This window comes from Anopheles cruzii, chromosome 2, assembly GCF_943734635.1.
Source record: "Anopheles cruzii chromosome 2, idAnoCruzAS_RS32_06, whole genome shotgun sequence".
Classification (NCBI taxonomy): Eukaryota; Metazoa; Arthropoda; class Insecta; order Diptera; family Culicidae; genus Anopheles; species Anopheles cruzii.
Window position 1 is genome coordinate 42,962,567 of NC_069144.1, and position 23,409 is coordinate 42,985,975.

At 52.9% G+C, this 23,409-nt stretch overlaps 1 protein-coding gene across 1 annotated transcript in view; it reads right to left on the reverse strand.

The window, feature by feature from the left end:
* Window positions 1–2,572: 2,572 nt before the first annotated feature.
* LOC128279097 (mucin-12-like) overlaps window positions 2,573–23,409 on the reverse strand; it is a 34,564-nt gene continuing 13,727 nt past the window's right edge. The window contains exon 3 of the mRNA XM_053017819.1: window positions 2,573–4,842. Coding sequence (XP_052873779.1) covers window positions 2,573–4,842 — 2,270 coding nt within the window. The remainder of the gene's footprint in view (window positions 4,843–23,409) is intronic.

Genomic DNA, 23,409 nt, shown 5'->3' on the forward strand with positions numbered 1-23,409 from the left:
CGGTTGTCATTTGCCGGCCGAGGAGTCATCAATTTCCAATAACGCAATTTTTCAAACGAAATTGACTGTCGCAGGATCGATGGATAGTTGATGGGCGGCCGTTTCGCCGCGTTCTGGGAGCCTCCCAAACATCCGGTCTCTGTTTGTGTGTGCGGCCGAAAGCGAAAAGGAAAACAAAAACGGTGACGGCAAGAAACCATCCAACCACCCGAATGCCGGCTTCTTCGTCCTGGCGAAAATGGCACACCGGAGACACGACCCCAGCTTGGCTCGGCTGGCGCAGAAGAGGCACCGGCACAAAGGCTCTGCTGGCACCGGAGCTGGAGCTCCATTAATAAACGGCTGCCGCCCGAAGCGGTGGCGGTGTCAACCTCGTCCCGGGGCCAAATCACGGGGCCGGACCCGCCGGGGCTGCCGCATATCCTGTTGCGTTATTTCATGCTCATCATCCTGCTTCTCATCATCATCATCAGCAGTGGCTCCGAGTCCGGGGAGTCGGGCCGAAGGAAGTGAGCTAGTTTAGAATGGAATCGAAACGCGAGTTCCGCGAGTAAAGTACTTTTCGATGGCGTGGCTTTCATCCGCCCCGCGGAGGAGTGTTTTGTTCTTGTGGAGCAAGGCGCTTCGGCGCCTGTCTTCCAGCACCGTGGGGTGCCCACTATACTGTGTGCCGCGGTTTCTAGTCGCCAGCGACAATGCGACAAAAGCGAGAACTACGCGCCGAAGTAGTTACTTCAACATTCAACTCCCACGGCCGAGGTTCTTCCACGCAAAACATATTTTGCTGGCTTCCAGAAGCCAAGAAAGAAGAAACGAGCAAAAAAGAAGTGGGAACCATAATGAACATCTCCTATCGCGCCCGCGGATAGTGTTGGGGTGCGCGAGGACTTCCTCGGGTGCGGCACTTCCGGTGGCGGAGCGATATCTGTTCCCCATCCCGCCCGTGAACGGCGCAATGAGTCATCATTTAAAAGTAATTTATTTTCTTTTCAAATTACTTTTCATCAATGCACGGCCCACAGGCGGACGGTGAGCTCGTCTCGCTCCGGCGGCTTTCGCGCTCTTGTTTGCGTTTTTCCTGGGCACCGTGCCGCGCTAAATGGAATGTCATTCTAATGCCCCCGTGTACCGCGGTGTGGCGCACAGTGGCGTCCCTCTAGTTGGCGCGCCGTGGGGCGAAAGCCTTCAATTTGCCGTAGTTTCTTCAACAACGACGCGCGGAGGTTATTCAAATTTGTACCGCCAGAGCGTACGGCGTCGTCGAAAGTGGAGAAACGCAAGCTCCTAACGAGATCTCTAGCGGCAGTCAATTTTCGCGTCGCAAAGGTACGCGAACTACCGAGGGCTCTTGGTATTTCGAAGATATTTCAACTCTGATTAAGCCTAAAAAAGATGTGAATAAATAAATTTCAAACGGCACGAGAAAAGACGTGGTATCCACGCGGTGATGTGGAGACTGTTTGGGGCCAACTCCCGCTTATAGAGTAGTCGGTAACGCTCGTCGATGTCACGCATCTGTTGGGGGGATTGGCGTAAGTCCAACAACGCCGCCCGTAAAAAACACAATGTTACAGTACGCAACAGAGATAAGCATAGCCTCTGTTGCAGACCAACACGTTCGGCGGTTATAATTGCCAGATAAGAAGAAGTATCGCTCATCACGCCAGAGGCCCACAGAAAAAGGAGAAGAAGTTTGGTGTCAATACTGAACCCTAACTGTCTCGATAACCAGAGCCTAGTCTGGAGGTTCCACACTTCATAATGTACTTGAGCGTAGATCTTCCGTATCTCTCACCCGCGGGAGCTTGTTAAAGCGCGTAGAGTTGCCAAAGTCCAACACTAGATGGCGAACGAACTTGAAAAACTATCCCGTACTTGAAGCACACAATGCATTGAAGATTGTGAACAACACTCCGTAGCTCCGAAGTGCTAGCGCGTCAAACTTGAACCTAACCGACCGATTTGAAAACTAACCCAATATCCTCGGATCCGGCGGATTGATTCCGGCGATATCCGGCTGCAGGTTCGGCGCGGGAAATGTAATTTCCAGCCAAGGTATTTGCTTAATCTTCCCCGTCGCCAGATCGAGAACTGTCAATTTCCTGTCTCCAGACCTGAGGGAGACCGATGTGGTAGTGGAAAACGCTACCAACCGCTTCCCCAGCAAGGTTAAAAAAACGACACCCTTTCGGCCGTTACTAGTAGCAGAACGTAAACTCATTTCGTGACATTTCCGGGTGCCGACGCCCGTTGCCCAGTAATTGGCCGTGCACGGCTGCGTCACTGTAATTTGCCAGCTGATGGATCCGGTTCGCTTTTCGAATGGCGGCCGTCGACGCGGGATTGGGGTTTAAATCATTTCGAGGGTGACGGAACTGTGGAACTGACGTAGAAACCGTTGCCGAAGTCGGAATTAGGTAGACTGTTCTTTGAGCAATTAGTAAACTCCGAGGGTCCGAGCAGATCATCGGCCTCACATAGAAACACAGAGCAACAGACAGACAGACAGACGGAAGTGGCCCCGGTTATTGGAGCAACACCGGAGTCAGTACTCTTTTTTCTCCGCCGTCTATTACGTCGTGATGATATCGATATCTTCCTCCTCATCGTCGTCGTCTTCACAGTCGTCGTCTCCCGCGTCGGCCGTGACCACGTCGATCGTGGTCGTGGAGCAGCTGTCATCGTTGTGGAAGTTGTGTTGCCCCGCCGATCTGCCACTGGCCACGCGCATCGCATACTCATCCCGATCGATGTCCTGGCTGCTGTGGAAGATCTTGCGGCCCCCGACGATGGTGACGGGCGAGCTGAACGGCCCGCACGACGAGCCGTCCGTGCCTTCGTCCTCCTTGAAGCAGGCCGACTCCAGGTGCTTGTTGAGGTACGACTTGAGGGCGAACGTCTTGTGGCATCGGCCGCACTCAAAGTTCTTGTCCGCCGAGTGCGTCTGCATGTGAGCCCGCAGATTCGACCGGTCCGCGAACGCTTTGCCGCAGTGTCCACAGCCGTACGGCTTTTCGCCCGTGTGTGACCGCAGGTGTCCCTGCAGGAGCCAGGGCCGCGAGAACAGCTTACCGCAGACGCCGCAGCTGTGGGACAGCTTGTGCGTCAGCAGGTGCATCGCTAGGGCCGGCATCGAGACGTACGCTTTGCCACAGGTGACACACTTCTTGGCCGACTGCGAGTCCAGACTACGGTGGGTCTGCTTGTGCCGTGACAGGTTACTCGACGTAGCGTACTGCTTCCCACACTCCGGACACTTGTACTTGCCCTTTACGCTCGCCACCGGTCCAGACTCACCGCCAGCCAACAACTCCTCGCCATTGCTGGTGGTCACCGCTGGATTATTGGTCGCTTTAGCGCCCGCACTCACCTTGGCGGTGCTGGTGGCCTCCGGACCCGGAGATCCCACGCTTCCCTGACCCGACTGAGCACCGTCTTTCGGTGGCTTCTTGCGATTCTTCGATCGGCCATCGCTCGAGATCAGATCGTCGTACGTGTACAGCTCGGCGGCCTTGCTCGGTGTGCCACCGGAACTGGATGCCACCGCAGACACCTTGGCGGAGGGCTGTCCACTGGCCGCCGAGGAAGCTTTGTGCTTGCGGGAAGCGGCCGCCAGCGTTGAGCCGTTCACGATGACGGATGTGGCGGTTGATGGTGGCTGTACCGGTGCTGCGGGCCTTCGCGTCACTCTGCGTCCGGACTGAGGGGCTGAGCAGGTGGACGACGCGGGAGAGGGGCTGGAGTGCACGAACGAGAACACACTGGCGGCGGAGGACGAGGACACGCTGGTGGTGCCGGGCGAAACTTGCGAGCTGGGCGATCCGCTCGACACGGAGCACTCGGTGTCGGACGAGTGCTCGGACGTGGGCGGTGTCAGGGGGCCGTCGACGGTGGCGGTCGGCGTCGGCGAGGGTGAGATGGTCATCGTCGTAGCCAGCTCGTAGCAGGGTATTATCATCGAAATTGGCGGATTGGTGGCCGCGGCCGCCGATGAGGCCGCCTCGACGATGCTGATGATTCCGTTGGCCGGTTCCTGTCGGTGAAGGAAGTCCGCGGTGGTCGTGACGTCCGGAAGTGGCGATTCGGAAGCGACCACGGGACCGCTGCCCGGGTGCAGGATCGTCACGACGCACGGGGCCGTCAGCGGGGGCAAGCTTTGCGACAGGGACAATAAATCATGCGCGGCTTCCGTTTCTTCGATGCTGCGATCGCGAAATATGGCCGCCGTCGTGTCGTACGGTGGTGTCGCTTGCTGGTAAACGCCACTTGACTGTTGCTCTGGACTCACCGACGACGAGGACGAGGACGACGGTGGTGGCAGTGGTGGCCGTTGGTGGTGCGCCGGCTGCTGACGGTGACCAACTGACGGTGTTGGTGCTTGCCGCCGTCCGTACGAGAGAGATGATTTATCTTGCCTCTTATCGGACACTTGGGCGGCCGCGGCCGCCGCCACGATCGGCGACACGGAAGATGTTTCGGTAGCATAAATTAATGTGGCTGTCGTCGACCCACTGGTGGTCCCAGGCTCGTTGCGGCGAGGGCCCGCGATGACGCCACTGCCGGCGCTGCTGCCACCATAATTAGGATTATTACGGCCAGATTTCGCGCCTATCGATGGGCCGACGCTGGCCGGGACGCGGATCGTCAGGACCGCGGCCGGGTCCGAGATGCGGCCGTCCGCCTGGCTGCCGTTGTGGTTGTTGTTGTTGTTGTTGTTGGTGGAAGCACTTACCGACAGATGCCTGGAGGAGTTGGTCTTCACGTTGATTGGATTGGTGTTGCTGTTGCTGTTGTTTGGCCCACATTTGAACGCCCGGAAGTCACTGAGCGGGATGGTGAACCCTGCGGAAAAGGTCAGAGCAGAATGTCCTGTAAGTCCACACTCGTCCTTTGGCCATTTTGGGGGGTGGCGGGAGGTCGGTTAGTCGGGGATATCAATCTATCTAATGACCGCGCAATGCAGCGCCTCGCGTGTTCCGGCTCCGGGATGAGGAATTTGTCTTGAATCGGCCACCGGCGGCGTAGGCATGCTTAATTTATGCTGGCGGCTACACTAGACGACGTGGTGGTGGTGGTGGCCGCACCCAAACCCGTCGCTCGGAATCCGTGGAATCAATTTCGTGAGTATTTGCTTAAGGGAGCGTGTCAAAGTGTCAAATGAGCAACACACAATCGGGGAATGCCGGGGACAACACAAGGACATGCAGGCGCGGAGGGTTTGGTTACCCCAGACAACTGAACAATAAAACAATAGGTGGGAGCGACGGAGCGTGAGCGCAGAGGCATGTGAGTCTTGTTTATTACCGGTTTATGGCTTGTTCGATTCGTCGTCCCGTGAGAGGGACACTCTCCGGTCTTGGTCGGAACCTGTCCCTGAATTCTCGATGCGCGTTGCCCTAGTAATTGTTTCCATTGGTTACTCGATCGCCGGGGCACCGCGCTAGTAACTGGTCCCTGTGACAGGAATTGGACACAGGAAGCTGGATCGCTTCCTGAGCCGACCGGCCGTCTATTTAGCCCGTTCCTGGAGATGCTTCCGGACGGAAGCAATCGGGCTGGATTTAATCATTTTAGAACTGCGTGAAGGACTGCAAACTAATCTTTTAAAACACTTTGCGGAACGGGGCAAACGCGACGCATTGGCGAACAATTACTTATCACTTGAAAATGGACCTTCCAGACAGGCTCCGTCCGGACTCTGGCTTAGTGGCGCACCCGCAATTGGCACCAGGGAGAGCTGCCCAACGTTCCGTGTTATGAGCCGGGGCACTAATGGCGGGCAGCTTAAGGATACGACAGCCAGAGAGCGATGCCAAAGGCTGGCGACCCAAGACCGGGGGGCGTCCGGTCGGCCCCCTAAATGACAATTGATGTGTACGTACGTTGGCCGGAGGCGTTAAAAATGCAAACGATTCAAATTGCATCAACGATTAACATACCCCCGACACTCCCAGGACGGGCGGAACGCACGGGTACATAGGCATTATAATTGCTGCCCACCGGCCGGCCCAGCAGGGCATGTAAATTAAGGTATATTGTCTAAGGACAGCTACGACAGTCTGGGCCCTAGGATTTTGCGTAAGAACCCGGCCACACTCTCGTCCTCGGCCAACGGCACGTCGGAAACTCGAGCTGGAGACCATCGCCGGGTATTAGTCGCCTGCCTGCTGGCGCGTGGTCATGCCAGCGAAAAAGGGGCTCCAGGCTCCGTGTTGGTCAATTGCGTTCCGGGGCAGAGTTCCTTACGAATCCAGTAATCGCCACTTTCGGCACCTTTTCCAAACGCACGTGCCCGAGAGAGAGAGAGAGAAGTAACCGAGCCGAGGCCAGTAATCCGGAGGTAGGTTTCGGGCCGGACTGGCCAGACCTCGTTAGCTAGTTGTGAGGGTTTCGCCCATAATCCCTGGCCTGGCCCGGCCGGTCTATTGGGGGCAACAATAGGGATGCCCATCCCACCCGTCGCCAGCCAGGATCATCAGCTCGGGTGCGGTCGGATTGATAATGTGCTTCTAATTGCAATTAATGCCGCCAGCGGGCAACTGGCAACAGAGTGGTCCGTTGGTGCGTGGGACTTCTGGGGCTGGACGTGTCGAAAACGGGGAAAGTTAACCGGTTGTTTCCGGATTTTCTTCCTTTACTTCGGGCCTAGCAAATGTATGGATGAGGGACAACTTCCATGAAGGTGTTGAGCCGTGGGCCGTGTTTCTAGTGTCCTGGCTCCGTCGCTACTGGTTCTTCGGGGTAGTATTGTGAGGCCCTATTTACATGTTGGCTTGTATTAATTCGTATCAAATGCAGTAAGAGTCATCGCATAAAATTGTTACAAGAGTTCTGTAACAGGAGGAAATAAGTACCAGTAATCAAATAATCACCCTTTCGATAGCTGTTAATGTCAACTGGATTGTTCTGAGTGTCACCAACTACAGGTATTCTAAGCGGCCATTGGAAACCATTATCCAGAAACGACCGAAAAATGTATAACTGCGCAGCAAACTTGTTTGTCGGTTTATCGTCATCGTCCAAAAACATGGTCCGAAAAGTTCCCTCAAAAAAAAAAGCGCGCAAAAAGTGCGCATATCGCGACCGGGACCGCCGGGAACACCCGGTTAACCCGTGCCGTTCCGGAAATCCGCCAAACTTTTCTCGCCATCCGGGCGAGAGAAGAATGTCCGCAGGGCGCGCGAGAGAGAGAGCGCGTGGCTGGAAGGACCTCAACAATGGGCCGCGGCACCCGTAACGCCCGTTCTCAGAACCGGGCTAACGAGCTTAATCGAATTTGAATGAAAATTACGCCGTTCACCATTTGTCTGCCGAGCCGTTGTTGGCCACTGGGCTGCCGGCTGCGTTACTGCGTTGGGAAGACACTCCGGCCAGGTATCGGCCGGCCAGACGGTCGACCCGGTTTTTGGGGGGTATTGAAATGTGAGTAAAATGTGATCAGCATCCAGTCCAGTCGCTGTCGCGGTGGGTTGGGCCTTTCCGAAGGACACACCGGACCAAGGAGCCGGCAGCACCGTGGCAGCAACACCATCCCGAGATTTAAGCTCCACTCCACCGTGCGGAGTGGCTCCGGGACGAAGACCTTTTGGCCACTTTTCGGGCACTCGGGTCCTGCGAATGATGGGAGCGCCATTTAAATAGGTAATGTGCACAATTAAACTCGGCAGATTAAATATGAAATATTCATGCATGGCATCGCTGGCCGCTCGGTCGGTTGCTCGTTCGGTGGAGTTCGGCCCGGATGCCCGGACGGCCATTTTGCTGTCTGGCGTTACTTTAACTTTACGCGCCGACAGAGCATCTTGGTGTGGCCGGATGCGCTGGATGCACTTTCGGTGCAGTCTTTGTCGTACGGTTCCACCGCAAATCTTTAAGACAACGTTCCGCTGTGAATGGCACTCGGCTGGAAGTGGTTCAAGATGCTATTCTTCCGAACACCGCCGGAAGTGTACTTGATTCCGCCGGGTACCGGGCGGAATGTGGTCAGAAAATTAAATTCACATGACATCGACAATCGACCAGATTAAATAAGAACATCATAATACTTCGGTTCGTTCGGCTCGATCGATTTTCAAATTTAAAACACACACACACGTGCGGTGGCTCCGGTACTCGAGTCGAGTAGTGACGGGTTCCGGCGACAAAAAGGGCAGAGGCAAATGGAGCATTTAGCTGCACATCCGCTCGATAGACGACAAATCGGTCCGGATTTTCGTCTCGTGCCGGGCCCTCTTTTGTGGATCCCGGACCCCGGCACCGGCCCCGGCGTTCTATCGGCGGCCAGGCCAATCTATCGGTCGGCCGAGAACCTTTGCCGGCTCATAATTTTACCATCAGCCCCTGGCAAAAGAGGGGGAGGGGGGGGGCACTTCGCCGGACGGAAGATGCTGCTGCTCACAATGGGCTTGGGCGCGTTCGACGCTCGGCGCTCGCGCGGCCGTTGGCTTGTTGGCGTATTTAATTTAAATATACAAAACGGTTGTATTTATAAACATAAATCATGCGGATGTTCCGTTCGGTGCGCACCGCGCTTGCCGGTGCGGTACGTGGTGGCTTCTTGTGGGGCGCACTGTCCCCGGGTAACCGGGTTGGTTCGTGACTTAGTGGCGCGTGGTCCTTCCATTTCCCGGCGAGGGTTGCAAAATATTTCGCATGATCGTAAGATACCGGAGCGCGGCACTGTGCGCGAGGTCAAGGCGGGTCGGTTGGCCAAAAACCCCCCGATCGGTTTTTGGGATCGAAAAGGATCTTCCTTTTGGCGAGGTGATTTTGGTGGGCTTATTTTCGTTTGAAATGTTGCATATTTGAAATATTTTACAAATTAATTTTTTTTCATCTACCACATAGTAGGTTTCCATTTCTGAGGACTTTTTGAGGTATTAGAGCAATAAGGATCAGGGAAATACAGGATCATCGTTAAAAAAATCAAACGTCAGATATTTCCGTATGAATTGAAATCTTTCGTATCTTGAAATCTTTCTTTTTTATTTCTCTCGCAAAAGCAATCTTTTTGCAGTGATTTTTGACGGTTACCATAATCCTATGAAACGGTTTGGAGTAACTTCGACTATCCCTTTTGGCCAGTGGACCTCTCCCACTGTGCCACCCGGCCAGCAGATGCCACATACCATTTCACCAATCGTTCGGTGGAGCCGCCCCGTACGGTATGGTAAATGTCCTTGCGGGCTCTCCGACCAAAACGGTACACGAGTGTGCGCGCTCGTGTGTGTGTGTGTGTGCGGCACACGCGGCAACAAATGGCGGCAAACAGCGATAAAATAACATCATGTACAATCACATTCTAGTGCCGCGCCGGTTCGTGGCTGTTGCGCCGTGGCCATCGTTCGTCGTTCTTCACAATTTCCGCTCTCCCCAGCCAACCCCGGCCAGACCGTGTGTGTGTGTGTGTGTCTGGGCCCTTTCCCGTGGCCGTGTGTTGCGTATGATGAAACAACAATAGAGCGCACAACACGTCCGAATGGTTGGGCGCGTATCGTTCGCGTGGTTGCTGCATTGCAATCGCATCGCAACGGCAAGTAATGGCCGCTCGTCGTCGTCGTCGTCGTCGTTAGCGAACGGATTGTCTTGGTCGAGTTGGCGCAACCGGACGGATGCTACCGTGGTGCCTATTGTGGCACCGCGGTGGCCGGCACCGTTTCGGGCGTCGATCGATGCAACCTGCCTGCCTGCCGATGGAACATAAACATCCTTCGCATCCTGGGGGACGACGGAGCAAGGACGCAATAGATCAGGGGCCGGCTCTAGACTAGAAAATTTGTGACTGTTTGTTGCCGCAGACGCGCTGCAGACGCGACACGGGTAACAAGCCCGCCACGGAGCGCGCTTCTTGATTGTGTTTCAGGTTCCCGTTCCTTCCCGTGTCGCGACGGGATTGAGTCCTCGTCGGACGGAAGCACTCGAAGAACGCGCACACAATAGGCTAATGGCGATAATTTTTGAGCGAATGGCGCGGCTTTTCGGGCCCATCCGCGGGCCCACCCCGTCCGGATGCAAAAGGATGCGCTCCGAGTGCGAGTCCTTTGTCCGGAGCACATCGTCCCGATAATTGAAACAACTGTCGCAAACAATCGCCAAAGCAGCGCCACTCTCTCTGTCTCTCGGTGCCACTTCCGATCGCCGGCGGCCCATTTCGGTCAGCCAATTTCCGCCACCGAAGCTTAGCGTCACCTTCCGCTGCGTTGCATTACACAAAAAGTTTGTATCCCGGCGATGGGGCGAGATTTTCTCGCCTTTGCTGTGTGTCCAACTTGCCGGCGTCTTCGGACGGCCCCAGGGGCCCGGGGTGCGAGATGTCGAAGTCGTATGATGGGTGGACTGACAATTTGCGGACTGGTGCAGCAAATGTGAGCAATAAATTAATTACTTTCCGATAGTTTCTCCGACCCTGATTGGGTTGTGGTTTTGATTTGGGGGAAAAAGTTCCCCGCAACTTCGGGCAGCGGGTTTAATGGATCTTTCACTTTGCCGGCACGGACTTGCGTGACGGGCTGTCTACTTATGGGGTCCTTTTTACGTTCGTGAACGCGCGGAGCGCGAAGGAGGTCATTGCACCGTTCTGCCCTGACCGGCGGAGGGTGATTGCGAAAAAAAGGGTTTGCATGTTGCATGTTATCGAGATTATCGACCGTTAGATCGTGACCGGAAGTGGATTGGTAATGATTAGTGATGAGTGGAGCGGAACATAAGTAACGCGAACTCCACCACGCAGACCTCCAGGACGAAGATCCAACCAGATTCTTCAGCTCTCGATGGGCGGCTGCTTGCTGCAGTGCAACAGTTTTGTGACGGTCGTCGTTTGGTTGGGGAAATGAATCGATCGAAATGTTGGTGCGTCTGCTCCGGATGGGCTTCAAGTCTGCGGATTCGATAAGCATGATGGGAATTGGACCGAGTTTGATAAGATGCTTATACACATGCTTACCCAGTCCTTTTTATTTATTCCATTTATTTTAAAAGAAACAAGTGCCTTGCCAACATTCGATTCGAGAAGTTGTTCATTTATTGCAAGATTATTAATTGGGTACTTTTATTTACTACCATTTGGGGTAGGGCCCAAATGAAATTAGAGAATAAATACAATTACTATTGCGGCATAGTTAAATCATGCACCAAATCATCAGATAGGAAGCTCAGAAGGAAGCACGCGCAAAATTATATCAAAAATCTGCCGAAAGAAACTTTCATTTTCTTAACAAAGTAATCTTTCATCCAATTGAGAAAGATCGGACCAAAAATTTGAAGCAAAGTCTATGCAAATCAAATGTAAAGTAAAACGCAAGATTATGCAATAGCTTATGCAATGAATCAAACCTAATGGCCAGGCAATGTATACTCTAGCACGGTAGGTCTTATTTCCGGAATCTCCATTCTCGTGAATCTTCTTTTTCTTGTGCCACATCACTCTACATGTCAAATTAAAAGACAAATCAGAATACAGTGAAGTCACCTAAAAAATCTGGAAACCCATTAGACATGGACAGAAGATATATTAGAGATCAATAAATAAGATCACGATCACGCCAGATTGTTGTTTAGTTTGATTTCTGCTCACGCTGGATGGAATTTTCGAAAAGTCCAACAAATTAAAAAACTCCAATTCACCAGATTTATTGAATTCAATCAGCGACCACTTATCGGCAGTTACTCTCCGTCAGCAAATCCAACCTTCACGCCTGCCAGACAGTGCCCCGTGCTCCGAACATCTTGGAGTTGTAATGATAAACTTCCATCCTCAGCCTCACAACTCATGCCGCGGAGGGTGCCACTAATTGGGAATCGTTTTGATCTCGCGTGGCCCGGAAATGAATCATTTTAGGCCGACGCACGCCCAGTTCCCGGGGCCGTCCTCCGGAGCCCCGGTGGTAATCCAATTTATAGCCCCAAAAGATTATTACTAATTGTGTACTAAATTATCCCGGGGTGTACGCGCGCTCTCGCTCGCTTGTCGGTCGCTCGGCTGTGTCGTTTGTGTTTAATAATCACAACTAATTGAGGATATTAGGGGGCACCGTTTTCGGTGCGGCCGGTGAATTTATTGGTGACGACCAGTTGATCCACCCGGCCAGGCCAGGCGTGGGTTTCCGGCTTTCCCAGGCGCAGCAACAGTCGTTAACGAAGCGGATCTTTTTTTAATGTCGTTCACGCGCGCACCGGCCGCGGCGGCCGCTTCGTCGAAGTGTGACAAATTGTCCCGAAAAGACTCCGGAATCACTTCCGATTTACTGCTGGTGCCAGGAGCGTGCTGTTCTTAAGCGTTTCGGGTGCCCGTTAGTGCCTCGAGGTGTTGGACTTCTCGCGGGAAACACCGCCGGAGACAAGACAGTAAGTAAGAGTGTTGGCGGTGGCCTCAAACAAAATGTGTCTCAAATGGCGTGCCTCGGGGGCCAGAAAAGACGACCCAGCAAACGCACACTGACGCATCGTTTTTTTTGCGGTGCCCGGTCGGATTTGACGTCAGAAGGACTTGGTCTATTCCGAGGAGCGGAATTTTCTGTTGCTGCTTTCTCTATCTTTGGCTACCGTTGTGGCCACTAATCCTTGGCCATAAATCAGCGATTAATTGCTTTATTAACAGAGTGAACACGAGACAGGGAGAGTGAGGACCATCAGGGAGCGTTCCACATCCTTGACAGCCCATTTTAATGGTGCACATCGCGACGACTGACCATGAGGTCTGCGCGATAGTAAACTCCCGAAACTCCCGAATTGGTTTTTTACTTCTTTCGCAAACTACAATGTCTCTCTCTCTTTCGCTTGTCCCATTGCGGGGACCTTATTTAATCATTTGCCCCAAAATCATTCCCCCGAGCACCCCAGCGGCCCAGCGGCAACTTCCTGTGCTGATAAAACTGACAGGCACACGGTGGCCACCACCCTCTACGGAGGTGATGTGACGGTAAAATAAGAAGCGGAAAGAGAAAACGAAAAAACGAAACCAATCGTCTACCTGACCACCGCCAAGCACGCACGTCCTTTTATCCTTCCCGCCAACGGAGTTCCTGACTTCAAACTTTTGGGGCGCGGGCTCGAAAAGAAAGTCAGAAACCCGCGGGCGCCGCCGCCGCCGCCGCCGACGACGATAAGGAAGTGCGTTCCAGAAGTTGGCCGAAATCGGAAACGGCTCTGATTACGCGAATCAGCGCTGGTTTGGCGGCGTCTGGAGTCGCGGTTTGGGCCGCGCGGTGGGCAGGATCTTTATCAACTTTATCAACGCCCCCTAATTGCGGCTATTCAGGTGTAATTAACAAAGATTCGTTTCCGTTTCGTGCGACTTCGCCGTGCGCCGTGTGGGCGCACTTCCGGTAGCCGCCGGCGCAACCCGGCAGAAGTAACGGACGGGATCAGAAAGAGAGTGACCGAGAGAGAGATAGAGAGATTGCCATTTCAAAAAGGGACGAAAGTTTTTCGCGTTTCCTTCGCCCGTGCGGCGCGTTTCGCAAGGACACGAGCGCTTCGGAGTTTATTTTATCTTCGCGGCCGGCGTCCGAGGACCGCGCACCGCTTCATCGGAAGCAACACAGGGCACACGGCAAGGACCGTTGGTCCAAGTCGGCCTAGGGCCAAGGCGTCCGGCTTGTGCGTGGAACGGCACTTCCCGCAAAGCTCCCGGTCTGGCTAATGCAACAGACTGACTGAGGCCACGTGGGGCCCGGAGGGGTCCGCTCAGCTCGGGAGTAGGTCGGGGTCGGAGTGTCCCTTGGGCTCACGGTGAACAGTACAATCCTCTTCCGGCCGGTGGTGTAAATTATTTGACATCTCTCGAGAGGTATTTACCGGCCCGAAATGAGCCGCCACCTCGGGGCCAGGTTTTCGGTGGAAAGTTTTCGGGTCCGACTGCTCGAATGGCTACTTTCGAGTTAATTAGAAGACACTTTTTTTTGTACGATTTGGTGCACAGTTGAAAGCTCCGTTTCGTTCGATTTAAGTTCCACTGCGAGGCTAAGCTCCGTGTGCCTGCGGGAATGCCTCTCAGACTTTTGGCACTCCGAATGGGCGTTGCTTTAACATTGGCATGAGCTGATCCTTTGAAGCGAAATTTAAACCCTAAAGAATAATATAATAGCCTTGAAGGAGCTCCGGATTCAGAAGCCGTGATTGCAGCCATTCGCGCCTGAAAGTATGCAACACTTTGGATCGGTCCTCCCGTTAATATTTTAAACATTTCCCAAAACGTTCTTACAGGCCTCACGTATCGCATCCCGAAAATCCCGAAGCACTGTTCGATTGTTCTGCGAATGCTCGCGGCACAGCGTGAAGCGGAAACGTACTACCAAAGCTACGCGGAACGCGCACCGATGGAAGTTGATGTGATGGCCAACGTGCCTCGTGATGCAAATGGCCCCCAGACGTACGCGGCAACGTTTTTAGTTCTACTCCGTGCTATTGCTTCATCCTCGCCGCTCGCTACGTCCTCGCTAGTCGTGCTAATTGCGACAGTACCCTTCGACATACACTATTTGTTGCATCTGGACGCAAATTGGAACCGGGGCCACCCGGGTCGATCGTTGGCCCTAACTCGGTGCCCCCGGTGAGAAAAGAGGACCTGGTGCCCATGTTTCGATTTTCTGACAAACGAAAGCCTGCCAGTGGGGAGGCCAGACACAATAGTCTTTGACGTGGCCATATTTCCGTCGTACCGTCTTCGGCCGTCATCAAATTGGGACTCCTGTTTAGTATACCGTGATTGTTTTGGTACATTGCTTTAAAGATGGTTTTAGTATCCCCAAAACAGCAGATTATGGAAACGATGTTAAAACTAATTTCTCTGCCTTGCGCCGGCGAGGTCGTGTTGTCTCTTCTCCGGAGCACGGAGGTCGGCTTTCTGGCGTCGAACGTCAAGTTTTCGGTTCCGTGTGCCTTAATCGAGCCAAAAACAGGTGTCACCATCACCAGGGACACCGGCACCGGGTTCCGATGGTGTGTGGCGTTCGTGTACCGGATCAGCCGGACATGTTTTGAAGGTTAAAGACTGTCGGTTCCACTCGGCCACACGGCTAACGAGGCGAAGCGCATGAATTTTAGATTATTTCCCGTTCCCGGCGGGTTCCGAGCTTTTCCAGGCCCGGGTCCGGGCACGGGCGCGCGCGCGCGCGCGAAAGGTGTCCGTTGCCGATGCTTAGGGCCACTAGCTTCGAAACTATAAATACCTATTTATATGCAAGCGCAACCTGCATGGCCCTTACGGGACACGGAGTTTGAAGCCCGGCCAGTGACCGGGCCCGCTGGACATTCGATTCTTGCCGTCCGAGTTCCGACTTTTCCGGGAAGCGAACCAGGTGACGGTCCAGGCCCAAGCGTAATGTTGTCGGTTGCCGATGCCCCCGGATTGGCCGGACTTGACTGGGACGCCCCCCAAAACGGCACTGTGACCGCAGCAGGTTGAAGCGACTGCGATAATGCACTTCACTAGCCTCCCTGAGGCATCCAGATCGAACGCTGGGACGTCCCGAAATCGAAGCGGAAGGCAACCGTTTTGGGAACACAGGCCCCCGTAGTGGCCGTAATCTTTTCTTTCCAAACCGGCCCGGTGCATATGGCCTGCGCCCTGTTAAAGCGGACCGGACGCTCAGTATCCTTGTTGCTCAGGATCCCGCGGGGGGGCTTAATTTGCTTATAGCGAGTTTTATAATTGAGACAAATCTTTACACAAACCCACCTCCCGGGTGCTCGGCTCGCTCTGACGGTGGCCAGCCGGCTGGCGATCGGCGTCCGGCATAGATACCTTCCACCGGTGGGAGTATGATCTATACCCGGTTATATCCGGCCCTGTCGGACGGTTCAAGATTTGTGTGCTGCAGTTGCAACAGCAACCGAAGAGCAAATTTAATTAAACTACGACAGAAGGCAAACACGGCACCGGGCACCGGGCACGGCACACACGCCCAGGACATTAAACGTCGGCGCGTCCTGTGACATACGTGACCGAAAGTGAGCCCCGGGAAGCGAACCACCACGGACGGGCTAGTGGAAACCACCGACGTGTGGTTGGTAGTGCGTAGACCGGTGATCCTCCAGGGCCGGGGTCGTCCCTGCTAGCCGGCTGGCACCGGGACCCGGCTGCACTTCGACAGCAGACCCCCCAGACTGGGTAACTTTGACGACGCGCTTCGAATGGTGGAAAAGTAATTGATTATTCGAGATGTGACATGCTGGTCCGTGGCGATTTTTCGCGCCGCTGACGGGGCTGCGGTTGGCACCGTCGTGTTTGATTATTATTTATTTAGCTGTGAAGTGCATCCTGTGGGGACCGATCAAAGAAAATACTACGCCTGTAGTTGGACCGTGTGAACGGGGCAAGAGTGACCCCTGTCGGTCATTATACCGGAACGTGTTGATCGAAATGCATCTATCGAGCAGATAATAAATCAATTCGTGGCTGATACTGTTGAGGTACATTTGCTGTACTTTGTCTGCAAAGTGCCCAATGTGTTTGTGTTAAGTGACGATTATTTTAAACCAACCAAACCCGAACGTTAGTTTAATCAAAAAACTGTCCGAAATCAATTAGAAGCTTCAGATGCTCGAAAATTAAACTCGGAATCATCTGTCAAAATACTTTCACCAACTACTGCATTCAAACTACCCACTTGTTACGGCCCCAGTTTCAATTGTAGCTGCGTTTCCACAAACAGCCTTGCCGAAAACAAACGACTGAGCTAGTGGTCGGACCCCGTCGAACGCAACGCCTCCGGGGAGCCTCCGGAATGGGACCAACTGAAACGCACCGTCGCAATAAAGCTTTACGATATAAACAAGTTATACAAATGTCCCGGTGAATGTTGTACACCGAAAAACGCGGAACACTTTCGGGAGTCACCGCTGCATATGCTTTGGGCCTTCCGACTGCCTGGCGCTCGCGGGTTGCCTTTTTGCCGGAAGTGCGGATCATAAAGCGGCGGCAAATAGCGCCACCGTCCCCCGGCCTGCCGGCGCGCGGGGTAGCGTGAAAAGAGAGTGAAAATTGGACCACGAACACGAACGAGCCGTGGCCGCCGAGGTTCCGCCGAACACGTCGCGATTTGAATATTTTTGGCATAAATTCTGATTATTCAATCAGATTTATTATTGAAATTCATTTATTTTATAACTGTACGGCTCATAATTTCAATAAATAAAACATTTGTATGTGGCCCCCGTCCTCACGGTGTGCACGAGTGTGTGTGTGTGTTCTTCGGGACCGGCGTAATGATGCAGATAGATGGATGGGCCTGGCCTGGGAAGCGCGATACATAAAAAAGGGTTTTCCCAGAGCAACCGGCAACCGATAGCGATACATAAAACATTAATAAAAAGGAAGAGCGCACAGTGCCACTTTCTTCTTCTTGGTCGCGCGGAGACGCGATGAAAGAACAAACAATCGACAGGGGGCACCGGTCGGTGGCCGCGTAATGTTGCGTTTTATGGTTCGGAACGCCCTGAGAGCCAGAGAGGGAGCGAAAAAATCGGAAAATTCGGAACTCGAAAAATCGAACTAACGCGGCGCCAGCGAGAACATATGGCCCTTGGTGCTGGCTCGGTGACCAGGAACGTAGGGTTGGGTCGGTTGTTGCGGTTGGCCGCAGGACCCTCCTTCCCGCGAGCGAGCGGGGCCGCTACAGCGTAACGTGCGGGCAGCAAAGCATAAAATCAATAAATTCATTTCCCGTAAACATAAATTTCCTGCTAATGGTGTTTTGGTCCGGGTTTTTATGCGTTCGCGTGCACGCACGCACGCACGCACGCGGCCACGATTTCGCGCGCCGGCTGGCGCAAAGCGCGAGTTTGATCGGTGGGCGAAGATGGCGAAAAAAGCCAGCACAGCCTCGTCCAGCCCAGCCGACGGCTCACATGTTGATGCCGGAGGCTGTTGATCTAACAGGGACCCCGGGCGTGGGTGGTGGCCGAAAGGAACTTGCTCGGCCGCGGTGGGTGGCGATGTGCCCAACGATTGATACGGTTTCCGGAATTGTTCTAGAAAATGAGTCAAAAAATTTAAACAATTTTTTCGTTCTCATCGAAACCCCCATTTGATCCTTCTTAAAGCCCTTTCATTAATTAAAATAAATGAAAATAAAACTAAGAAACGCTAGGGAAACCCATAAACTGAGGTGACTTCACTTCCAGGCACTTATCAACCGATGCTTGCCCTCGGTGACTGCGGTTTGCTGCAGGTGCATCGGTACAAGCCGGGTGCCGTCGGGTGCCGGCATCCCCAAATCATACGTTGCGAGTCGAATCGTAACGAAATGAAAAAGCGGGTCCTCCCAAACCCCTCCCCGACGGGCCACACCACCCACCGGGCACCGCCACCTTCCACCACCCGCTGGCCGGGCGCGGTGGAGCATAAGTGCATTTGGTGCAACGAGATAATTGGATACTACACCATAAAACAAATTAACAGCTTCCAAAAGGGTGATTAATTCTCACTGGTGTAATAGATTTCTCCCCGCTCCTTCACACTCCGGGGTCCTCGTGTGCCGTCCACCGCCGGTGCCAGTGGCGACCTTTCATGTCGGCCCCGGCTGGCTGGCCGGCTGGTCGGACGACATCCGACTCTCGGACTCTTCAATCCGCACGGGGACTTCAATGCGCATCGCCCCAAATGTGAGGCGGCAAGGTTATGCTGCCAGCATAAAATATGCAACAGACCTGGGTTTTGTTTGCCCGTCCCCGCCCGTCCCGTACACGGTGCGGGAGCTTGGGCGTCCGGTGGCTTACGTCCGTAATTACGACGTGTCTCTCGGTGAGTGTTTGTGTGTGTCGTATGTGGCGCATGCCGAGGAAAGGGCGGAGCTGATTATAAAACTAATCAAAATGGATCAGTGCCTTCGAACGGAGACAAACATCAAATAGGGACGGTGTCGGGGGGTGTGGTGGGCCGCCCGGATCGGTAATTGCTAAGCAGACGACGCGTAGGCGAACGGTGCGCGGTGCCGGGACCTCTGCAGCTTCTTTAGCACCGTCTCGCCACGTCTCGGAGACGCTCGCTGCACTCGCTGCGCTGGTGGGTGGTAGACGGGCAACGGGCGCCGGAAATGCAGGTGCAATTAGGTGCCATAAATTAACAATAAGGTCGACCGAAGCGGCGTCCTGATGGAAGCGTTTGGTGGCGGGGTACAAAAAAGAACGACATCCGTGAGCAATCCGTCCGTGACTAATTACAACGCGTGCGTGCGGGTTCGGGATTTGCATTGCTCGGGGAAATCTGGGCGATTAACAGTCGGCATCCCCCACCCCGGTGGAATCGTCGCGGGTGACAGATTGGCCAACGAGTTATTTGATGTCCTTACAACGCTTTCGGGGGCCGCTTTCGACACTGCAACTACGAGTAAATTGACGCAGTTGAATTGACGCTAAGGTAAATGTTAAGGTAATTGTTCAAAATCAATCTAATTTGCAGAAATCTTCGGGAAGGTTACTGAAAGGAACTGTATTTTGCGTCTTTTGTTTCGGGGAAGCATTGGCACAGGAGCATATAAAAATATAACTAAAGCACTTGGCCCTGTCGTAGCTCGTGAAGTTTTCATTGGAGCGCTCAGTTATGCTTGCAGATTGAACATCATTTTTGATTTGATTTTCATTTTTAATCATTTCTGGTTGAGAAGCCAACACAACTTTATGCACCATCATGTTTCGACAATATGGTGTCCAATTTAAGACATGTCTTCGTTCTACGTGCTCTACGTGCTACGTGAGTATTTTACGAAGTATTGTAACTTATTTTTTCCTGTAATCGAGGCCTTTTGAGTCTAGAGGGCATCCGTATGACCAATTCTTCGCATGAATAAATAAAAATAAAAATGTACGGGGTGTTCCATTGCGACCCATACTATTGAAATGTTAAAATACTCCGCCATTTTTTGGTCGATTTTAATAAATCAGTCAAATTCTGAAACGTCAATCTATGACGTCTTAGTCATGGATCAATTTACATTAAAACAACGTGCTGAAATTGTAGCGCTCTACATTGAAAATAATAGTTCAATTGTGAAAACTGTGCATGCTTATTGTTGCCGAGTTTCTTTCTGTTGGACTATTTGATTATTAAGGTTTCTGCCAGCCAACCGCAATCTATACTCTAAATAAATCTTGTTCATTTGTCAAAAACGACTGACAAATAGCGGACTTGTTTAACATTTAAATAGTATGGGTCGTGATGGAACACTCTGTATAAGATTTTTTAAACACTAGTGTTCTTTATTGTAGAACTAAGTGTGTCCAGACCCCCCGGTACACATTCCAGAAAACCCAGGGGACCTGGACCCTTACACAAATACCCTGTATAAGATAGTATTGTATAGAATTGTTTGGCTAAATTTATTTCTAACCAAATTGGAGATTGTGAAAGATGCAAATTGAGCACAATAAATCGTTTCGCGCGACAGTCAGAAACCCGGAATATTGCAATTGAAAAGGCCCCATGAAACGGAACGGTTGGAGAAACAATTGTGCATGCCGCATGCCCAGTTTTAGTTTCTCTCTGTGCAGAAGTATAATCTTTTGACGTATGGCTTTTTCTGCTATTTATTTAAAGTTACAAACTGTTACCGGATCAAACAAGATTTGATAGAGCTATTGCTTAATTCAAATAAAAATTGCAATTAGATCTTCGCTAACGTAAGCATTCCTTCGAAAAGTAGGAAAATGTTTTCGATTCGATGTGACAAATTTCGACCCCTGTTTGAGATGGAATCACTTTCACTCGGGTCCCCTTTTCTGTGCCATGCCGTAAGCATTGCGCTGGCCGCACCGTAAGTAAGTTAGTTCCCACGGCGCACATAACTGGAACAAACAGTCGGTGTGGCACGCTGCCTCACAGAAGCCGGTCTCACCCACTTTAGGTCTCAATCGTTTTAATCGATACTTTACGACGACAAACGGCAACAACAACAACGGCGGGCGTAACGCACGGCTTGTGGAGCCTCTGCCTTCGTCCTGCAGTAGTAAAATGTTATTGCCCTCGGAGTTTCGCATTTCGCGCGTCTCGTGGACGACTCCGCGTTTGGCCGCGACGGGGTCCACGAAACACGTTCGCCTCGTTTTAGGTGGCCGTGGCGCAAAGTAACTTTCTTCAAATAACTCCGTATCCATCATTTACCTTAACGAGAATATCAAACCGTTCGGGTGTACGCGGGTGCCGCCGCGTTGGTTCTACGGTGCGTGTCCTTGCGACCCGCTCGAATGCTGTTTCCGTCACCGCCGTTGTTGTTGTTGTTATTGTTGTTGTGGCTCTATCGCCTGGCCGAACGCGCGCGCCTGAGCAACACGTTTGAACGATTATGGTTATTTTATGAGCCGATTTCTATCGTGCAGGATTTCGGAGTTTGGTGTGTGTGTGTGTGTGTGGGTGGGTGTTTTTATTACGGGAACAGCACCGGCACGGAGTATGTTGTTGTCTGTTGACGGTCGGTTGTTCATTCGGCGGGTAGCATTAGTCACTGTGCCCACGTTTCAGTTCGCCGGCCGTTTTTTTTCGCTCTCTCTCTGTTTTATACAGTGGGCCCGGAAACCTGAAGTGCCTGTGTAGCAATGTGTCCCGCCCGCCACCCGCCGATGGTGGGTGGCTCAGTGTAAAAAAAAAATGAAACAACAACTCCGGAGCAACAAACCCGAGGTGGGGGCCCCAAGGATGGCGTCGCATAAAGGCCATAAAAATGGAATAAAAATAACCAAATCAAAATTCTTTACATACACCCGGTATCGGTAATGCATCGTGCTTTGAAGTGTGTGTGTGTGGGTGGGTGTGTTGCTCAGGATGCGTGTAGCGGGAGGGGGTCTCTGAAACTCGCGAGAGAGAGAGACAGCAGCTTAACAAGCATAAAGTGCTGCTTTATTATCGGTGGGTCGCGCTCGTCGCCAGCGAAGTTGCTGTGTGCTGTCCTGGAACCTCCCCGAGGTTCCAGGATTATTGATGACCGTATGTTGTCCGACCACCGCCGGCCCGGGGCGGGGGTGGACGAGCTGGCTGCGCCACCGAGGCATGCCGGCTTCCGGGGGCGAATAAATATGAGAAATTGTTATAAATTTATTGATCAAACACGGAACATGTGCAATCAATTTCGGTGCCACGGTCATGGTTCACGGCGGGTTTCGATGGGATGAGGAAGGTGATGGCAGGGCCCCTCGCTGGCGGTTGCTTAGCGGTCCTCTCCGTCGGCACTAGTCGCATAATAGTACACCTAAACACACTATTAATCTCTATCGCGGTCTCGCTCTCTCGGATCCTTGCGTGCGTGTGTGCGACATTGGGTAGCACAATTTGTAAAATTTATGTTGCTGGGCAAACAGTGGGAGACAGTACAAAAAAAAAACCGTTACAGAAACCAGTCCCGGCCAGGCCAGTCGCTGAAGGACCACTCCGGGAGCGATTCGCACGGATTGCTGCCGAGGATGCATTTTTTATGTTGGCCACGATAATCGCTTCGCCGTACGGAAGCAGCTGGCCGGCCCTTGAGCGGTGATTGAAGCGTGCGCCGTGATCGAAGGGTTGCAGCGCCCTCGGGGGGGGGCGGTGGGGGCAGCTTCCAAGAAAAGCTGTCTGGATGGTCGCGCTTCAGCGCGGCAAGTGCCGCCCTTTCGAGCGTCTTCGCGAAACCGGCCGACGCGAACGAGGGAATCCACTTCAATAAATATTTATTTAATACACGTTTATAAGGGATTATGTGTTTTTATAACTAAGATTAATGACCGCCCGTTGGCGTGTTACGGCGGGCGGGGCAACCACTTGCCTTCCAAGGTACAGAGATCGTCACTTCACGGCACACGGCTTCACGGAACGGATCAGGAAATCAGCAAAGATCTCCCCGGGGAGGCATCTTGTTCCTGCTGCTGAAGTGCTGATGGTGGACCGCATTTTTCGTTGCTTTTACATTGTACCGTGGCACCACCGGACGCCGTTAAAGACACCGGAAACGGGATTTTAAACTGCTCCTCGGTTGGTAGGAAATAGAGGAAAACGGTCCCTGGTACTTCCATTTGATGAACGTCTTCAAAAGACATTTAATGCTCGAAGAGTGCGAAAACAAAACACGGAACGGTGTAAAGACGAGCCACCGGTTAGGCAAAGGAATAAATCCTGGCCTCCGGGTCCGGTGGAGGAGATGGGCAGGCGGGCGCGCCTCCTGGGGCCTGCGATTGTTCCAGATTTCCAGCCTCGAGTCTCGAGCGACGTATCGGTTTCGGTGATGGTTTCGGCACACCATCCATTCTTAAGCATATGCCAAGGGCGACCAACGACGACGATGGCGATGGGGACGGAACATAAGAAGACCCAACGGCAACAGGCGGCGCGGAGTGATTGAAGGGTTTCTTCGGGAAGGCAGTTACAGGGCGCTTTAAAGCAGGACGCTGGATAAAACTTTAACGAACACGTGGAAGGTGTTAAGTGGCACAATATCGGTGCGAGGGCGG